We start from the raw sequence: 19568 nt of genomic DNA, 5'->3' as shown, positions 1-19568 counted from the left end.
CTAATGACATCAACAACAGGGGAGAAACACAAAAAAAAAAAATTCCATCTGATCAAAACAAAAAAAAAATTAAACTTTTGATATTTGATGTTTTTTGCACTTTACTACATCGGCGAGCCAGATCTACAATATAGTTAAGAAAATTGAATATCCCCTTACTAAACTTGCTTCATATGCTGCAGATTATGCTGGGAAAAGTTTGGGTGGGAGAACTCGAAGGCAGATGAATTGCTTTTGCCAGTCCTGAAAGAGTACAGCAAACATGAGGTTAGTTACTTTCACTTATAGCTATTATGTTTGCAAAGGCTTATGTTGAACGATTAACAAAAGAAAAGTGGAGGGAGAGTGCGTTTCTTACATGTAAACCATCTTTAGTAACAAATAAGAAGGGATGTTTTATTTTGCGTGCTTTTATCCCCACTCCGATTTTTGTCCTAGTCCATAAAATTATCAAAGAAAATGTTATGTTTCATTTATTTAAACGTTATGTTTCAAAGGGCGGTCCCCGATCTTTCTCCACTGCATGTTCTAAAAAACCCAATTCCTGTTTTAACCAAAATTTGAAAAATCTGTGTGCAATTTTGTGGAATATTATGTATCCTCTTCGTCAATAACATTTTCTTTATTTTTGGGTTTTAATCACTCACTCGTTGTGGCTAATGGGTCCAATAGAAGGTTTGAGAAAGAAAAAGAAATTAGAGAGGAAGCTCGATTCCAATGGTACTGCTTCTGATTCTTCTGAAAAGGATAGACGCTATAGATTGGTGGGATGATTTCTCCAAACGAACTAATGGTATTTTTATCTTTTTTTCTATTTAATATCTTGATTTTCTCTTTACTTCTAATCGAAGTTCTTCGATTGTAAGATCGGTTCTGTTTGACTATCGACTGTTTGGAACAAATGATTTGAACTTAGTTGACTTCTTATCTGGTGTGTAGAAAAAATTTACGGTACGACATGCATTGGGAGGTTTGATAATTATGTTAGCTTCGAGTCATTATATAGAAGGGCAAGACATTTTGTTGAGTTTCTATGGAGAAATATTATGTTATCTGATTCTGTTTGTAAGAGTTTGAATGAGTCAATGTCGTGGCCTTGTTTCTGAGATTTTGATCTGTTTTATGTGCTTGTAATGTATAGAGCTTGACAGGGGATCTCGTTTTGGGTTTGATGCATTAGTGTTTAATTTGTGAAGGGATAGATTATGCTATTTGACTGGTATAGCTTATTACGTTACACCTTCATAAGCTGTATTTAGTATTCTTTTGTTCTTCATAAGCTGTATTTAGTATTCTTTGGTTGTCAAGAGCTTCTCGAACTTGTAACTAGTTGACCCTGATTCGACATTAGTAGTTTATAGATGATAGTGATGATATAGTCCCAGAGCTATGGAACTTGAGTTTGATTCTCTTGTTGAAATGGAACGGCCCTATCTTTATTTTCATCTATCCACAAATTTGAGTGCTAGTTCTTTGAATTACAAGGATGCTTCTATATACTAGGGTGGGGTTGTGTTCCTTCTTCCAACCTTTCGCTATGTATTGGTTGTCCTTCCTTCTTCAGGGTGATGACAATGTCCTCTGCCAACTACTACCTCTGAATGTATAGTTTTGTTATGAGTGAAGTTCAGACACAACAAGAATGACGCACATCTTGTTTAGGAATTCCTTCCTATTATCTTAGAGAATGAAGCGAATTTATGCTATTCCTCTATCGTATCTGATTCTAGCAATTAGATAATATAACTTCCATATGTTACTAAACTTGCAATATGTTTCTATGACATTATGATCAGATTTTTGTTTAAATTCTGACCTGTGTTCTTCTCTGCAAAAAATTTCAGGGCTCTATGAATAGGTATGATGAATCTTGTATTCTTTATTTGAAAATATATGCCCCCTCCCCTCACCCCACAATGAAATATCAATTTTCCATAAACTCATGGGGCCATATTGATAATCACTAGTAAAGAACCAAAGTGTTAAGATGATAGGAAATGTGATTTGCATGTTCAAATCATATTCTTGTTTTTTATGGCTCTATTGTAATAATTGTTGTTTAGCCATAAGAACAACCAAGAGATATATTGTTCTCTTATTTGTGTAATCAAGCAAATCACAAGCACCAAATAATATGTAGGAAATTGATGGTTCAAGTTCAAGCTTCAGTCAACTATTTGGAATTGAAGGTATTATACAAAAAAGTTTATCTTACCATGTTTCTCAATTTGTTTTTTAGGAGGACTTGAATGAACAAGTTACAATATTTTCTTAGTAAGACTGTTATGTGATTGCACTTGGTTTAGAAATTTTTTTTGGTGGTGTTGTTTCTAATACTTAGTTTAACAATTTAGAAAAGCGGGAAGTTTAATTATGTGAAGAAAAAACTGTTTTGGTGGTGACTTTATGTTTGGTTCTTTTGTTTGGCAATGAAAAGACTATTATGGTGGTGACTATTTCTCAAAACTTGACTTGGTTTTTGAAAAACATGAATAGAAAGTTGATAACAAAACAAGAAATGTAGATGTGGTAAAGGATAATTTGTATAATTAGATGCTTGGATTTTTTTTATGCACTTATATTTTTCAAGTAATTAAAGGAGAATTTGTTCATGGGAAGTTACTGTTGTTTTTTACACTGGTAGTTCAAATTTATGGGTTCCATCATCCAAGTGCTTATCAATTCAACCATCTTGATGTCTTTTACAGGGAGCTATCACTAAACAAATGACTGCAATAGAAGAAATGGTTACAAGTGAGTACAATTAGCCAGACCCTCATCTTTATAACAAGATCTTGAAGATGGTCATTTGTGAAGCGTTCTAGTTTGCTATTAGTTGCAATTTTAGTTATTGCTCTCTCAATATATTCTTTTTCTTTCTTTCTTTTTTTTTTTTCCAAAGGATGATCAATGTATAATAATTAAGCTTCATAATTTCTTTGTGTTTGGAGCCAAGTTGTATATAAATGTAAACATTATTAAGATTTCATTTTGTATATGTACAAGTAAAAGATTTCATTTTCAATTATTTGCTGTCATACAAAATGGACAGCAATGCAAGGATTTAATAAAAATAAATTTGAAAAAACGACATTCAAGACAGCTTTAATGTCGGTGGAAAAACGACATTAAAGATGTATCATAAGTGACATTAAAGACATATTTAATGTCGGTTATCCACCGACATTAAAGATGAACCAACATTAAAGGCCTTCAATAACACGTTGAAAGATGTCGATTTATAACCGACATTGAAGGCCTTTAATGTCGGTTTATAACTGACATTAAAGATGGCTTTAATGTCGGTTATAAACTGACATTGAAGCCCAACCGACATTAAAACCCTTTAATAACGCTCGCAAAGATGTCGGTTGCCAAGTGACATTAAAGGCCAGATTTCTTGTAGTGTAGACATGGAAGGGAATTGAATGTCTGAACTATTTATGAAGGATATGTATCATAATAAGTTAGATTATGGTCATGGTGACCTAAAGTTAAACCATATTTTTTATTATTCTTTTTCAACAATATCAAAGCCTTTGAAAGCACAAGTAAATCACCGATGCACGAATTTGTTCAATGAAATAACTGGACTCCATGAGTATACTATGTGTTAAATTAATATAGTAATGTGCATGCAAGTGTTGAGAATGTGATTTCTAAATCATTTTTTTTAAATCAAAGAAAAAAAATGATAAAGCAAACTACAGAACAACGCTCACAGCTTCCTCGTTAAGAATGGAAGGTTAAGGAAATCGGAAAAGTTTGAAGGCAACCAAAAAATTCCATATATATCATTCGAAAATCCAAATTCATTTGAAATTAATGTTGGATTCTAATGTTCATATTGAAACAGCCTAAAGATGACTAATCACACTTTCATGGATGTCACACATATATCTTAAACAATAACATTGATCATGAATCACCAACAAGCAAGAGTGTAAAGATAGGAAACGCAAAAGTTGGTAATCCAATCCTATTAAATACCACCTACATCTTGAGGGTAGTATGCTTAAGAAAGATAATCCACTAACACTACAAGAAAATCGGCTTTAATTACTTTGGAGGATAACCCTTTTACAATTTTCTATTAAAAATAAGGGGGAGGGTGGGGAGAATTAAATCCTCCCAAAAAAAAAAAAAAAAGAAAAAGAGGGAAAAGTGTTTTAACGTATTGTGCGTCGAACAAAAAGGGGTTGCTCGCGAAAAGTAGAAAAGCCCTCGCTTGTCTGCTCTCGCGATCTCTGCTCGTCTCTCTATTGATGACAGTCGTTCTTGACGATGGTCATTCAATCGAAAACAGAGCGAAAAATCTCTCCCTATATCGACGGTCGTTCAACCGTCGATGACAACGTCTCTTCCGTCGGTAAATAACGTTCTCTATTTCTTGGCTTCCTCTATTTCATTGTTTCTTTAGCTTAATACCCCAATAAAGAGTTGTTTGCAAGTCAAAATCATGTTGTGGACACAAGTTTAGGGTTTAATTAAAAATTTTGATGCAACACGTGAGAATCGAAAGAAGTTAGCCTGACGGTGACGATTGTCAGCTCATGCTTCTCCATGAATAACGCTTGCGACTCTGGTCAGTAGTGGCGGAGCTTCAACACATAGCTACAGAACCATATGATCCATTAACTGTGGAGTCTCCAACACTGGAGAAGTTCTTCATTGCAACTTTACACTTCACCTCTCACTCTCGTCGGTGAGTTTAATTTTCGTTAATTTTGTTTGATTTTCTTGAATCTAGATCAGTTTGATTTGAACGTTAATATGAATTACCGTGCTAGTTGATGACTGAATTGTACAAGTTTTGGAAACGGAGTAACGAGGTGATTTTTCTTCAAAAACTTGTTAGTTCGATTGTCTTGATGGTTGATTATGCTTAATGTGTTTACTTTTTGGTACGATATAAGTAATTTGAGCTGAATTGAACATGGTTAATTGTTATTCTTGGGAGGAATTTAACCTTCAAACAAAAGAGGAGTCTATAAGGGAGATACTTGTTTCTGTTGTTCTCCATGTAGTGTTCATGCGGGAGTAGGTGGGTCCAGGATACGAATGATATTGTCTGCATTTCTAAAATGAGAATATTCCTGCTTGACTGCTAATTTTTCATTTCCTTAATCTTCTTACATATTCCTGCTTGAAATGCATGTCCATATTATATGATATACATGTTCACTGCATAAGAATGAAAATATTATATAGGTATATGTTAATAGAATGGTCCCACATATGTATTTCTGCATATTATTTCTCTTAACAAATTGGTTAAGATATTGGTTAAGATTCTTTTCATAAAAAATGGCTTCAATTGGTTAGAATATTTTCCTATTTATTTCCTAAGGAAGTTTTTGGGTGCGGGGGAATATAAAAAAAAAGAAGATAAATAACCAAGCACAGTAAGTTCTTCGGGTTTTCTGAGTGATCAACAAAGAAAATCAGATAGAAAAATATCTCTAGTGAATTAAAGTTGAAAGTTAAATGCATATTTGATTAGTGTTGCGAATAAGGGGGAGTTTCATCATACCCTCTGTACAGTTATAATCATTATGTTACATGGTAATCAAGTTCTGTTGAAACAGTTTTAGAACAGTACAGTAACAATAGTGTTAAAGTGCTGTTCTTTCAGTCATAACTATGTATTCAACATTTATTGTATTTGTGATTAATACAATCTTCTATCCTGTGCAAACTGTCCCCCAGATGTAGATGTACATTAGTCGAACTAGGTTACCAAATGTTATTATGTTGCTTGTTCCTCTTCATGTTACTACAACTTAGTACTCTTTACACAACTGTGGTTACAACTGTTACATATCACTAAAACCATTTATATTGCATTTGGTATTAGAGCGGGTCATCATTTGGTCATCGATGGACAAAATTCGTGAAGGAAACTCAACCACTAGACTACCTCTTTTGGATGGAGGAAACTATGGTTACTGGAAGTCACATATGAAGGCATTTCTTATGTCTCTGGATATGAGGTGTTGAAGAGCCATTATATCAGAGTGGGAGCATCCCACTAAAAAGGATGAAACCGAAAAAGTTACATGAAAGTCTGAGCTAAAGTGGACAAGCATAGAAGATGATGTAGCCGTGGGTAATTCACGTGCACTAAATGCACTGTTCAACGTCGTTGATCTAAACATATTTAAGCTAATAAACACCTGCAAGTTGGGTAAGGTCGCATGGGATATCTTGGAGGTAGCCTTTGAAGGAACTTCAAAGGTGAAAATCTCACGGTTGTAGATCCTGACATCTCATTTCGAAGCACTTCAAATGACTGAAGAAGAGACTACTATTGAGTTCAATGTTCGAGTACTTGACATTGCCAACGAATGAAATTCGCTAGGAAAAAAGATGTCTGATTGAAAATTTGTTCGGAAAGTCCTTAGATCTTTACCATCGAAGTTCAACATGAAAGTCACTACGATCGAGGAAGCTAATGACCTATAAGAAATGAAGCTGGATGAACTGTTCGGGTAATTATGTATATTCGAATTACATCTGGAAGACAATACAAGCACAAGGAAACCTAGTCTGGCTCTAACCTCAGCAAAGGAAGAATCCATAGAGGAGTACAAAGTATCTCAAAATAACGACTCTCAAGCGGAATCTATGGCGTTACTGACTAAGCAGGTTGCAAAACTCAAGAGTCAGTTTCACAAACACATTGGCAATCAACACAACAGCTGCGAAGCCACCTCAGCAACTCAACCTAGAATGTCAAGCTCTTCTTCATCTTGACTGTACCGAAGAAAGGACCACGAACGAAATGAAAAGGACAATGGCTCTTCAAAATTTGAGAAGTCTGGCAAAGGAATCTGGTGTCATGAGTGTGAAAGATTTGGACATATTCAAACTGAATGTGCAATCTATCTCAAACGTATGAAGAAGAGTCCAGTAGCCACCTTATCAGACGAAGAAGACTATTTCGAAAGTGATGATGAAGAAGTAGGAATGGCCTTGATCAGTATCACCACTATGAACAAAGAAGAAGCTGCAAAAGTGACCTCCCAAGCATCAGACCAGCAAGAACCAATGGTAGACGACTGTCGCAATGATACTATAGTGCAAAGGAAGTGGAAGGAAGATCAACCAATCATCATACAACAATAAGAAAGGATACAATGCTTGATGGAAGAAAATCAAAGCTTCTTGTCCTCAATAGTTACTCTAAAAGTCGAATTAAAGGAAGCCAAAAATCAATTTGAAGAACTAACCAAATCTGTAAAGATGTTGACAAATGAGATGCAATGACAAACGAGGTCTGGGTTTTACAGGAAGGAAGGGCACAGGGAATAAGACCACTATGTTTGTACGAGAGTGTGATAATCAGAATAGTCAGACAAAAAATGTAAAAGGGAGGTACATAGTGGATGCTGCCTCACTTGTAAAATCTCTGAACAGACGAAAAAATTGTTATTTCTCTGGAAAGCATGGACACATTCGACTTTACTGCTTCAGACAGCAAAATCTCATGTATTGTCAAAATGCTCTTAGTCAAAGCATATATCTGAAAAGATGAAGGACAGAATGGTGCCCAAAAACAAATTCGGAAAACTGCAAGGTGGCTTTTACTTCGGTTAATAATCCTAAATCCTCTGACTGGTACTTTGATAGTGGTTGTTCCAGGCATATGACAGGGAATGTCGCCTTCTTCTCAGAACTTAGCGAATGCAACGCAAAATCCATGGTTCTTGTGATGGAAGAAAAGGTAAAATCATTGGTAAAGGAACTATTAATCACCTTGGTTTGCCCTATCTGGTTGATATTCGCTTGGTGCAGAGGTTGTTGGCAAATTTGATCAACATTATTCAATTATGCGATCAAGGATATCAAGTCAGCTTTAGCAAGGACAGATGCAATGTGGTAGTAGTCAAAACAAAGTCTTTCTCAGCGAAACAAGACTGTCTGACAACTGTTATCACTAGGATTCAGAGGTCAATTTTTGTAATCTGTCAAAGGCGGAGGAAGGTAGTCTATAGCACAAGCGATTGGGACACATCTGTAACGCCCCAAAAATTAAGATAATTTTGGAGTTAATTATCTTAATTTTATTTAATTAGATTTAATTTATTGGGCATTATTTTGAATTCATTTAATGAGAATTATTTGATTTATGTGGGAATTGAAATTAATTAAATATTTGTTGGGTGAATATTTAATTAATTAGAGGTTTTGACATGTTGTGTTTGTTGAGTTTTTTGATTAAATGGTAAGTTAAGAGAATTAAGTAAAGTTGTGGTTTTTTAGTGTTGTTGAAGTTGAATTTAATTAAATAATTATGGACGTTATTTAATTAAATTTTGGGGTGGAAAGTTTGTTGGAGATTTAATAATTATATGTATATGTGGAAATATATATATAATTATTATGTTAAAGGAAAATATAGTTATATTTGTGAAATATAATTATTTAAGGAAAAGATAATTGTATTTTGGAGAAAGATAAATAATAATTAATTATTGTAGAAGATAATTAATTATTTTTGGAGAAAGATAAACAATAATTAATTATTGTGGAAGATAATTAATTATTTTTGGAAAAAGATAAATAATAACTAATTATTGTGGAAGATAATTGATTATTCTGCAAAGATAAAGATTGATTATGGAGTTGTTATGATTGAGTTAAGATAATTCATGTTGGAAGTTATAAGTGATCCATTGAAAAAGATTTGATTGATTAAATTAATTGAAGATTTAAGTTAATTGGAGATTTTGGAGGGAAAAGTTAGTTTTGGGTGAAATTGGATTTAATTTAGTATATATATATATATATATATATTTAATTAATAATTTGGAAAAGTGAAGTTAATTATATTATGGAATATAATTATATTTGTTTGGAAAAGAAGATAATCCATGAGAAGAGAGATGGTTGATTTGATTTGACGAAAAAGATATATATTTATTTAAAAGAGAGAATAATGGTTTAAATAAATATATATGTTTATTATAGATTGTGATGAGAGAAAAATAACAATAATAAAGAAGTATTATTATTATTATTATTATTATTATTAATGGTTATAAATGCATAAGATTTTGTGCATTTAAGGCATTTATTAAGAAAAGATAATGGGAATAAAGATGTATATATTTGGTATTATATATATATCCTAAAAGGAAAAGGAAAAGGAAATAATAATAATAAATATTATTGTTATTATTTGGGTCTATAAATAGCATTAGAATACTTAAGTTAGAAAGTAAAGGAAAAAGAAAAAGAAAAAGGTTCTTCATCTTCTTCTCTAAGATAACCTTCTGCCGCCGTCACTTCACCAATTTTAGTTATAATTGGTCCCTTTGGCAAAGCTTGAAGAATTGATGAATTTTCTCATCAAGGTTTAGATAATTTTCCAACCTCCATTTGGTCAAGTTTGGTAAGCCAATGTAATTAAATTAATAATTTATTAATTTAATTTTGGATATAATTGGAGTTTCTTTAAAGGTTCAGTTGGTTAAATTTTTAGATTTAATCTTGGATTTTTTCCAATCGAGGTTGTATTGGTTTCAACCCAATTTCATTAATTAAGATACTGAGTTTTCCTTTTATGATTAGGATCAAGTTAATTGGAGAATTTTTACTGTCAACTAGGGAGTACCTTGTTTGGCTAAAATCTCCAGGTAAGAGATTCTTCTACTAGACCTTGGAACTGAATTTAAAAGACCGCATGTAATTATGATTATGCATTGATGGTAGCTAAAATGGATGATGACTGAAATTATGTTAATGACTGATGCCATGTTATGACTAGTAGTATGTTGATGATGATGACTGAGATTATTATGTTGATGACTGTTGATGTTTATGTTGATGCATGATATATTAATCACATGATTAAGGACGTTAAGATTCATGTTCATGTCATGTTATGATGTTTATGATGATGTTACATGCTTGGGATTGTGGTGTGTCTGTTAACTTTGTCTGTTAAGCTTTTTACCCCACATGTATTGTGGTCCTATCTATGGGGTCACTCACACGACTAGGGGTGTTCCTATGGGATCACTCGCATGATATTGAGGTGTTCGTAAGGTCTCACTCACTCAGGTGTGCTTCATTGGACACACAACGTTATGATTATGTTTCTAACGGAAAGTTAACAGATCATCTAGCGGGACTAGTAGTGGGTCCCTTACTGAGTATATTTATATACTCACTCTTTCCTATGTTTAATATTTTAGGCTAAGGTAAAGAACTTAAGAAGCTGACGAGCGACAGCGGGGGATCCGTGGCATGTCATATGGGGACACATTTCAGCTTCTGCACTCATTTATATGTCTTTCAGTATTTTTAAATTTTAACCATTTTACTTAAAGATTTTATCCTATTTATTTGTTTTTAGTTCTTTAAAATTGTTAGAATCCACGGGTCACGTTTTCAAATTATTTTCATTAATTTTGATAATCTTATGTTTTTTTGAACGTTTTGATATTAACTTTATAAAGATTTTAGTTATCCTCTTTTCAAAAAGGTGTCTTTTGATGTTTATCTCTTTAGTAATGACCTTAACTTAGCTTAAAAGCTTGGGTCGTTACAACATCAATGGAACTTCCATTGCCAAAGTTGCAAAGGATGACGCCATTATAGGCCTTCCCACTCTCACTTTTAATCCACAGGAATGTTGTTCAGATTGTCCTACTGGGAAGCAAGTCAAGTCATCCGATAAGTCCACTTCTCTACCCTCTACTTCGCGCACTCTAGAACTTCTCCGTATAGATCTTATGAGGCCAATGCAAACAAACAGTCTGGGGGCCAGGAAAAAAGGTATGCACTAGTGTGTCTAGACTATTTTTATCGCTATACTTGGGTGAAATTTAATTATGATAAATCTGAAACTTTCAAAGTATGTCAAACTTTGTTCTTACAAATCAAAGAGAAAATAATACTGGTATTTGTCATATACGAAGTGATCATGGCCGTAAGTTTGAAAATAGATATTTTACTGAGTTTTATGAGAATGAAGGAATTTTCCATGAGTTCTCAGGCTTGTTGACACCTCAGCAGAATGATGTTGTTGAACGAAAGAATCGAACACTACAGGAAAAGGCTCGGGTGATGATTCACGCAAAACATCTACCCATTTACTTCTGGGTTGAAGCTTTAAATACTGTCTGTCACATACACAACCGGGTCAGTCTTTGTCCTGAGACAATTGCTACTCCATATGAACTCTAGAAAGGGAGAAAACCAAATGTAAAGTACTTTCACATTTTTGGTAGTACATGCTTATTTTGAGTGACAGAGAGCATCATCGAAAGTGGGATTCGAAGTCTGATAGAGGAATATTTCTTGGCTACTCAACTAATAGCCGAGCCTACAGAGTCTATAATCGGCATATGAGGATAGTTATGGAATCCGTCAATGTCATCATAGATGATCATGAGAAAGTATCTAATGGAAGCGTTGATGAAGAAGATGGAGATATCTAGGCTGCCTACTCTCAGAAAACTAAAACTACGGCGTCCGAACTTTCTTCCTTAACCGACGATAAAGACTAAAACTACGGGGTTTGAACTTTCACATTTTTCTCGCCATACCTAGGTGAAATTTATTTATGATAAATCTGAATCTTTCAAAGTATGTCAAACTCTGTTCTTACAAATTCAAAGAGAAAAGAATATTGGTATTTGTCGTATACGAAGTGATCATGGTCGTAAGTTTTAAATAGATATTTTACTAAATTTTATGAGAATGAAGGAATTTTCCATGAGTTCTCAGCCCCGTTGACACCTCAGCAGAATGAAGTTGTTGAACGAAAGAATCGAACGCTATAGAAAATGGCTCGGGCGATGATTCACGCAAAACATCTGCCCATTTACTTTAGGGCTGAAGCTTTAAATACTGCCTGTCACATACACAACCGGGCCAGTCTTCGTCCTGAGACAATTACTACTCCATATGAACTCTGGAAAGGGAGAAAACCAAATGTAAAGTACTTTCACATTTATGGTAGTACATGCTTTATTTTGAGTGACAGAGAACATCGTCCAAAGTGGGGTTCGAAGTCTGATAGAGGAATATTTCTTGGCTACTCGACTAATAGCCGAGCCTATAGAGTCTATAATCGGCATACGAGGATAGTTATGGAATCCGTCAATGTCATCATAGATGATCATGAGAAAGTATCTAACGGAAGTGTTGATGAAGAAGACGGAGATATCTTAGCTGCCTACTCTCAGAAAACTAAAACTACGGGGTCTGAACTTTCTTCCTTAAGAGACGATAAAGATAATTCATGTTTTCACTAAAATGTTAACAGCATGGCTGTTTCTATCGAACCTACATCAGTTGGTCACTCTGACGCTAGTGTGAGTGAAGCCTCAGTGTCTGTCCGTCAGCAAACTAATTAATACTTAGATAAATTACCTGATACCACTGATACTGCTGGTTCATCAATGCAGAAGATGTTGCCTCCAACACATATAGCCAAAAATCATCCCTTTAACTCTATAATTGGTGATGTTCGCAGTGGTATTACCACCCGAAAGGAGAGAAAACACTATGCAAAGATGGTTGCCAATGTATGTACACATCTACCATGCAACCCACAACTGTTACTGCTGCTCTTACTAATGAGCATTGGATCTTAGCAATGCAGGAGGAACTACTGCAGTTTGAAAGATATTAGGTATGGGATCGTGTGCCAAAACCACCTCATGCAAACATAATTGGAACTAAATGGATTTTTAAGAACAAAATGGATGAAGAAGGGAGATTTATTTAAAACAAAGCTAGATTGGTCCACAGGGGTACCCTCAGATTGAAGGGTTAGATTTTGGCGAGACGTTTGCACCTGTAGCCATATTAGAAGCCATTCGATTACTTCTGAGTTATGCTTGTTTTAAGAAGTTCAAACTTTTTCAAATGGACTTGAAGAGTGCCTTTCTGAATGGATATTTATTCGAGGAAGTGTATGTAGCTCAGTCAAAAGGTTTTGTTGATCCTGTGCATCGCGATCATGTATACAAGCTGCGTAAGGCACTGTATGGTCTTAAACAAGCCCCTAGAGCCTGGTATGAGAAACTTTCCACATATCTGTTACGACAAGGATACTGATGCGAAAGTGCAAATCAAACCATGTTCATATATCGACAAGGTACTGAATTTCTGATAGTGCAGATCTATGTTGACGACATTATATTTGGTGGCACGTCCTCTGCGTATGTTGAACCGTTTGTTAATCAGATGAAGGGTGAATTTTAAATGAGAATGGATGGTGAACTAACATTCTTCCTAGGATTTCAAATTAAACAAGACAAAGCAGGGATTTTCTTTTCTCAAGAAAAATATGCAAAGAATCTCATCTCCAAGTTTGGAATGGATAAGACCAAACCCAAATGAACACCAGCTCCTACTCCTCTGAAATTGACAAAGGATGCCACTAAAGAACAAGTTGATGCCACTAAAGAACAAGTTGATTAAATTCTACACAGAAGTATCATTGGTAGTTTACTCTACCTAACAACCACCAGACCAGATATAGCTTTTGTAGTAACCATTTGTGCTCATTATCAGGCTGACCCTCGAACATCTCATCTTCACAGTGTTAAACAAATACTAAAATATAAAGTACGTACGTGTAATTTCGATATCTGGTATACTTTTGATACAACAAGAGTTCTTATAGGGTACTGTGGTGCTGATTGGGCCGGATGTTCAGATGATTAGAAGAGCACATCTGGAGGATGTTTTTTTCTTAGGAAACAATATAGCTGTTTGGTTCAGCAAGAAACAAAATAGTGTATCTACTATGATAATATAACCGCAGAAGATAAATATATAGTAGTAGGAAGCAGTTATTCGCAACTTCTATGGATGAAATAGATGATGGAAGAATATGGTATAACTCCATCCTCCATGGTCTTCTACTATGATAATATAAGCGCCATAAGCATCTAAAAAAATCCAGTTCAACAAAGCCGTACAAAGCACATCGACATCCGTCATCACTTTATTTTGGAGTTAGTTGAAGCTAATATTATGAGTTTAGAACATGTCCGAAGTCCATCGCAACTTGCTTATATTTTTACCAAGCCATTGGATGTATCCACATTTGAAGGATTACGGACAGGTATTGAGGTTTGTCAATGGCCAACATAGCAATTTACAAGACAGAGGCCTATTGAATCTCGAAGCCCATGGTATATGGTTTGGGTCTCTAGTGTTCACTCAGGCCCAATTAGGTTACCTGACCCTCAAGTTTCAAATTTAAATTATGTAGGGTTCTATGCCGTCAACTATATATCTCTTTATATTCCTTGATTTTCTCTGGTTTGTTGGGATTTGACTCTGCAAAATCCACTTCGGCTCAGGTATATTAATGCCAAATTATTCATCATGGTCACCACACGTTTCAAAACTTATCAGTCGGGTGTTTTGTCTTCCATCCACAATTCTTCTACTTCCAGTGTTTCAAATTCCATGGCTCCCTCACCACAAAAAACTGCAACTTCTTTGAAGGACAAACGCTACAAAGGAATCCCAACAAAACATCCATATAAGAAAATTCGCATGTCTGCTCCGCCTATTGAGGAAGGTCAACACTGTTCAGTACCCATCCCTGTCCATTGCTCACATGTAGGCCAATCTTCTAAACCATTATCTTCTGTTACTGTCAAAAGGGAAGTCCCTGAGTTTTGTCCACCACGCGCATCCCGACCGTCTGCGTCCTCCTCTGTACCAAAACCTAGGGTTTCTGTTGAGACAGTGGTTATAGATTTTGACTCCTTTGACAGTGAAGACAATGTGGTTTTGTCATCCCTTCTCCATTGCAAGGTAGGGTCTCGTTCTGGTCAATCCCCACCAAGGGAAGCATATCCTCTTAAGGAGGATCTGTCTCGGCCTACTGACCAGGTCATTCTTTAGCTGCTCCATCATCACCTCATGCTTCCCCACAAGCTTCTCTTTCAACTGATGAAGACGATGCAAGTAACAAAACTGACGAAGATTATGTACCTAGAACTGAAGAAACAACTGTACTTGAGGACTCTTCGACATCTACTGAGGATCTTAGTGTATCCCATGGTACTCGGATGTCGGAACCTAGGTTAACTAAAGGCCCGGATGAATTCTTCACTCCGATGTCACGTCCTGGGCATGTTGGTTCCTCCTTTAGTCTACGTCGTCTTCCTGTCAGAGGACAACGTGTCGTCTCAACCAAGGCAGGACAAAGGAAGATACCCCCACATGTACCCTCTGTGTCAATTGATGGTGTGTCTTTTCACTCTAAGGAGGGAACACACAAAAGGAAGTAAATGGTTAAGCGGCGAATTGCTGATAAAGCTATTTATAACCAGTATAACTTATGTCCTACCATTCTTGATTTAATCCGGAATGTTGGGCTTCATCGGACTGTTTTTACAGTTAGTCCTTTTTATCCCTGACTCATGCATGAACTGATTGTTTATCTACCCTTCGACTTCAATGATCCAAGTGCTGAAGCGTATCAGAACGTGCATATTTGTGGTGTCTCTTTTAATGTGTCTCCATACTTAGTGAATACTTTATTGGGCATTTTACTGTCGGCTAACTACACTGTCTCATATCCTACTCCTGAACGTCTGGGCTGAAGAGCTTACTAATGGAACCGTTCCTATCTGGCCGGTTGATGGAAAGTTCTTGATTGCTTCGTTGACTGTAAAATATGCGATACTACACCAGATTGGTATCTCGAACTGGATCCCCTCTACTCATGCATTTACTATCTCGACTTCCTTAGGATATTTTGTCTACCTTGTGGGCACTAGTGTTAAGGTGAATGTTGGTTAATTCATCTTTAATCACTTACTACGCCACGTTGATACGTTTGCCATATATATTCCTATCTGTTTCCCAACGATCTTGAGTGGTTTTCTCCTGGCTCAACAACCAACCATATTGACCCTACTAGATACTGTTGGCACAGCTCTGCGTATTATACTTCTCAGTATGCAACTCTTTCAAGGGTCCCACATTCCAGATGTTGCTGCTGCATTTGAGAATGCACCCAGGGGGACCAGCTCTGTTGCTGCTACAAATCTAACTATTGGCCAACCTCTAGTTCTTTTTGTTTCACTGGCCAATCGTCTGCTGCAAGCGCTAATGGCTGAATCTCGATCTTTGACTTGCCAAATCAGGGAATTGTCTGATAGGCGCACTGTTTTGGATGCAGTTCTTCGTGATTTTAGGCATGTAGCGTCAGGGTCCTCTACTCCTCCGTTTAATCAGTAGGGTTGTCTTTATTTTTGCATTCAAGCAAGGGGGAAATTTGGTTTGTTTTTGGTTGGGTGTTGTCCTTTAGTAGTTGTGTTTTTGTTATGGGTTGTTCAAAAGTTTAGTTTTTCAGTTGTTCTTTTTTGGTTCAATTCAATATTTTTAGTTTAGCTAGACAGATGCATTTCTTTTAATCTGACCTTTGTTCATTCTATTTTTCTCGCCTGCATTAATGAAATGGATTTTTTGGTTTTTCTACATATTCTGTGTTTGGTGTGATGGATCTGCCTTTATTCGAATATTTGTGGGAGTTTTACCTTCATTTGTTTTTGGATGAGAATGGGTGCTTGATTGTAGAAATAAAAGTTAGTGGTACAAAGGGGGAGTTTGTTAACAGAATGGTCCCATATGTGTATTTCTGCATATTATTTCTCTTAACAAATTGATTAAGATATTGGTTAAGATTCTTTCCTTAAAAAATGGATTCAATTGGTTAGGATCTTTTCCTATTTATTTCCTAAGGAAGTTGTTAGGTGCGGGGGAATATAAAAAAAAGGCTAAATAACTAAGCACAGTAAGTTCTTCGGGTCTTCTGAGTGATCGACGAAGAAAACCAAATAGAAGAATATCTCTATTGCATTGAAGTTGAAAGTTGAATGCATATATATTATTGTTGTGATTAAGGGGGAGTTTCATCATACCCTATATATAGTTATTATCATTATGTTACATCGTAATCAAGTTCTGTTGAAACACTTGTAGAACAATACAATAACAATAGTGTCAAAGTGTTGTTCATTTAGTCATAACTATATATTCAACATTTATTGTATTTGTGATTAATACAATCTTCTATCCTAGGCAAACTGCCCCTAGATGTAGATGTACATTCATCGAATTGGGTTACCAAAATGTTAGTGTGTTGCTTGTTCCTCTTCATGTTACTACAGCTTAGTACTCTTTACACAACTTTGGCTACAACTGTTACATATCACTAAAACCGTTCATATTTCAGTTTCTATAGAAAGCTTCTCATAAGACTAGAAATATTATGTACTTTGTCGTTTGTATAGAAACATGACAATTACAATGTTTTAAGGAAAATTGACTAATTTCCAAAGAATTCATAAACGTTAATATATATATATTTATTTATTTATTTCAGTTACTTTTGGGCAATTAAAGGGCTATTTTCTTTTATCAAATATTTATTTGGGAGTCTAATTTTTTTAAATAATTAGTTTTTGTCGTTGAAGCCAATTTCTTGAATCTAGATATTGCAAAAGGCCATGTGGCTTCCATCTGTTTGCTAATCATTATTGCTCCATGATTTGTTCATTTGAGTTTGCTTGTTATTTCCTATCAAAGAAGTAGTTTATATTCATTATAGTGGATGTTTATGATAATAGTAGGAGTCGGACCATTTACTTTTTTTAGAATGACAAGTGGTTATGTTCTATTACGCTCTTTTTGAATGAAGTACCTTTGAGAACGACTTCCTTTTGTGGTATATTAATCTTTTAGTTGTCGGCAGATTTTGATGTTTAGAGACTTGAGTCAAGCATGAGTCTTTAATCTAGATGTTTAGTCAACTAGTTAGTTACTCTTTTTTTAACAACTTATTGTTACCCTCTTCTTCTCCTTACTTCTGATCTTTGCTGGTTGTTATTAGGAGAATTTGTTCATTCAGTTTGTTTACTATTTACTATGAAATAAGTAGTTTATATTCATTCTAGTGGATGTTTATGATAATAGTAGGAGTATGACCATTTGATTTATTAGACCTTTATTTGGAAGTATCATCATTGGAGATTCTTGATTGCACGAAGTCATAAATCCTAGTCTGTAATTGAGTTGCTTGGTAACCTTGTTGCTTCATAGTTATTGTATTCTAAAATTGGAATGGCAAGTGGTTATGTTCTATTTCTGCTCTTTTTGAAGAAAGTACCATTAAGTACAACTTTCTGTGGTGGTATGTTAATGTTTTAGTTGTCAGCACGTTTTGATGTTTCTTTGTTTTGTTTTACTGAGTTTCAGGTAGAAAATCCTAACAAAGCCTTCGGTAAAGGATATTGTAATAAAAGATTTAATCACCATATTGAGAATCATCTTTTTCGTTTTAATATATACATATCTACACACATTTGAGAAAGAGTGCTTTACACACACACACAAGAGATAATGATTCCCTAGGCAAGTTATGCTCTCCTTGACTATTTTATGTTCAAGTCAATTACATCATGTTCCAAAGAGATATTGATACATTTGAAGAGTTTTATAGGTTTTAGAAGTGCATCTTTACTGGTTGCATATGCAATTCGAGACAACTCTTAGTGGCAAGTTATAAGAAGTCACACCTTTATACATAATGTTTGGAGAAAGAATGTTCAATAAAGAGTGGGTACATCTGAATAGGTACAACAACGTAATAATTTGTTAGAATACCAATAATAAGAAGTAGTTTTCCATTTTAAAATGATGAACATTTACATCTTTTTTTAGAGCCACAGACGAGTATATGAAAAGTGCATGGGAGTTCGTTGAGAAAGTAAAGAAGGATGCAATTGATGTTGATTTGATTATGTGCCCTTGCAATAATTGTAGAAACATGAGTCATCAATCATTTGATGTTGTTTATGAGCATTTAGTAATTAAGGGAATGGACCCAACATATAAGATTTGGTACCATCATGGGGAGGAAGTTTGAGTAAAGGAAGAAATTGAGGATGTAGATATGTTTGATGTATTTAACATGAATCAGTCTACATATGAAAGAAAGAAGTAAATAATGAGTCTACTTTTTCAAGTACTGATAGTGAACTTCATCAAAAAATGAAGAACGCAAAGGCCCCCTTATATCAAAATTGTACAAAATTCACAAAGATGTCAGCTACGATGACCTTATATAAACTCAAAGTTGTGAGTGGTTGGTCTAATAAAAGTTTTAGAAACTTATTGGAATTATTGGATGATATGCTACCTTCAAATAATGTTATCCCAAGAACTCTTTATGACGTTAGAAATTTTTTCAAAACATTTGATTTAGGATATCAAAAGATGCATGCATGTGTAAATGATTGTTGTTTATTTTGAAAGGAAAATGAGAATTTAGAAACATGTCCGCATTGTGGTTCGCCTAGATGCTTTAAGGATGCTCGTACAAAAATAATTAGACAAGGTGTGCCTGCTAAAGTCTTAAGATACTTTCCTATCATATCTAGGTTGAAACACATGTTTAATACCTACGAGGTTGCTAAAAATTTAACATGACATTTTCAGCATAAAAGAAATGATGGTAAAATGCACCATCCTGTTGATTCAATAGCATGAGAATTAATTGACATGAAATGGCCAGA

The 19568-nt window shown here is 34.9% G+C and overlaps 1 protein-coding gene across 1 annotated transcript; it reads left to right on the top strand.

Annotated features, from left to right (window-relative positions):
* The first annotated feature begins 5880 nt into the window (after window positions 1-5880).
* On the top strand, window positions 5881-11450 carry LOC107991705 (uncharacterized). Its single transcript, XM_017047031.1, has 6 exons — window positions 5881-5993; window positions 7645-7726; window positions 7798-7986; window positions 10536-10785; window positions 11006-11151; window positions 11241-11450. Exons 1-6 carry the CDS (start codon window positions 5881-5883, stop codon window positions 11448-11450), a joined length of 990 nt encoding a protein of 329 aa, XP_016902520.1.
* The last annotated feature ends 8118 nt before the right edge of the window (window positions 11451-19568 follow it).

Source organism: Cucumis melo, chromosome 10, assembly GCF_025177605.1.
Source record: "Cucumis melo cultivar AY chromosome 10, USDA_Cmelo_AY_1.0, whole genome shotgun sequence".
Classification (NCBI taxonomy): Eukaryota; Viridiplantae; Streptophyta; class Magnoliopsida; order Cucurbitales; family Cucurbitaceae; genus Cucumis; species Cucumis melo.
Note: the sequence above shows the minus strand (reverse complement) of the source record. Positions and strands in the feature narration are given on the sequence as shown.

Coding starts and splice junctions, on each gene's coding strand:
- LOC107991705 (XM_017047031.1), top strand. CDS start 5,881: ATGGACAAAATTCGTGAAGGAAACTCAACCACTAGACTACCTCTTTTG. Junction 7,727..7,797: donor TTCTTGTGATGGAAGAAAAG/GTAAAATCATTG, acceptor CGCTTGGTGCAG/AGGTTGTTGGCAAATTTGAT. Junction 10,786..11,005: donor TCTGGGGGCCAGGAAAAAAG/GTATGCACTAGT, acceptor ATGAGTTCTCAG/GCTTGTTGACACCTCAGCAG.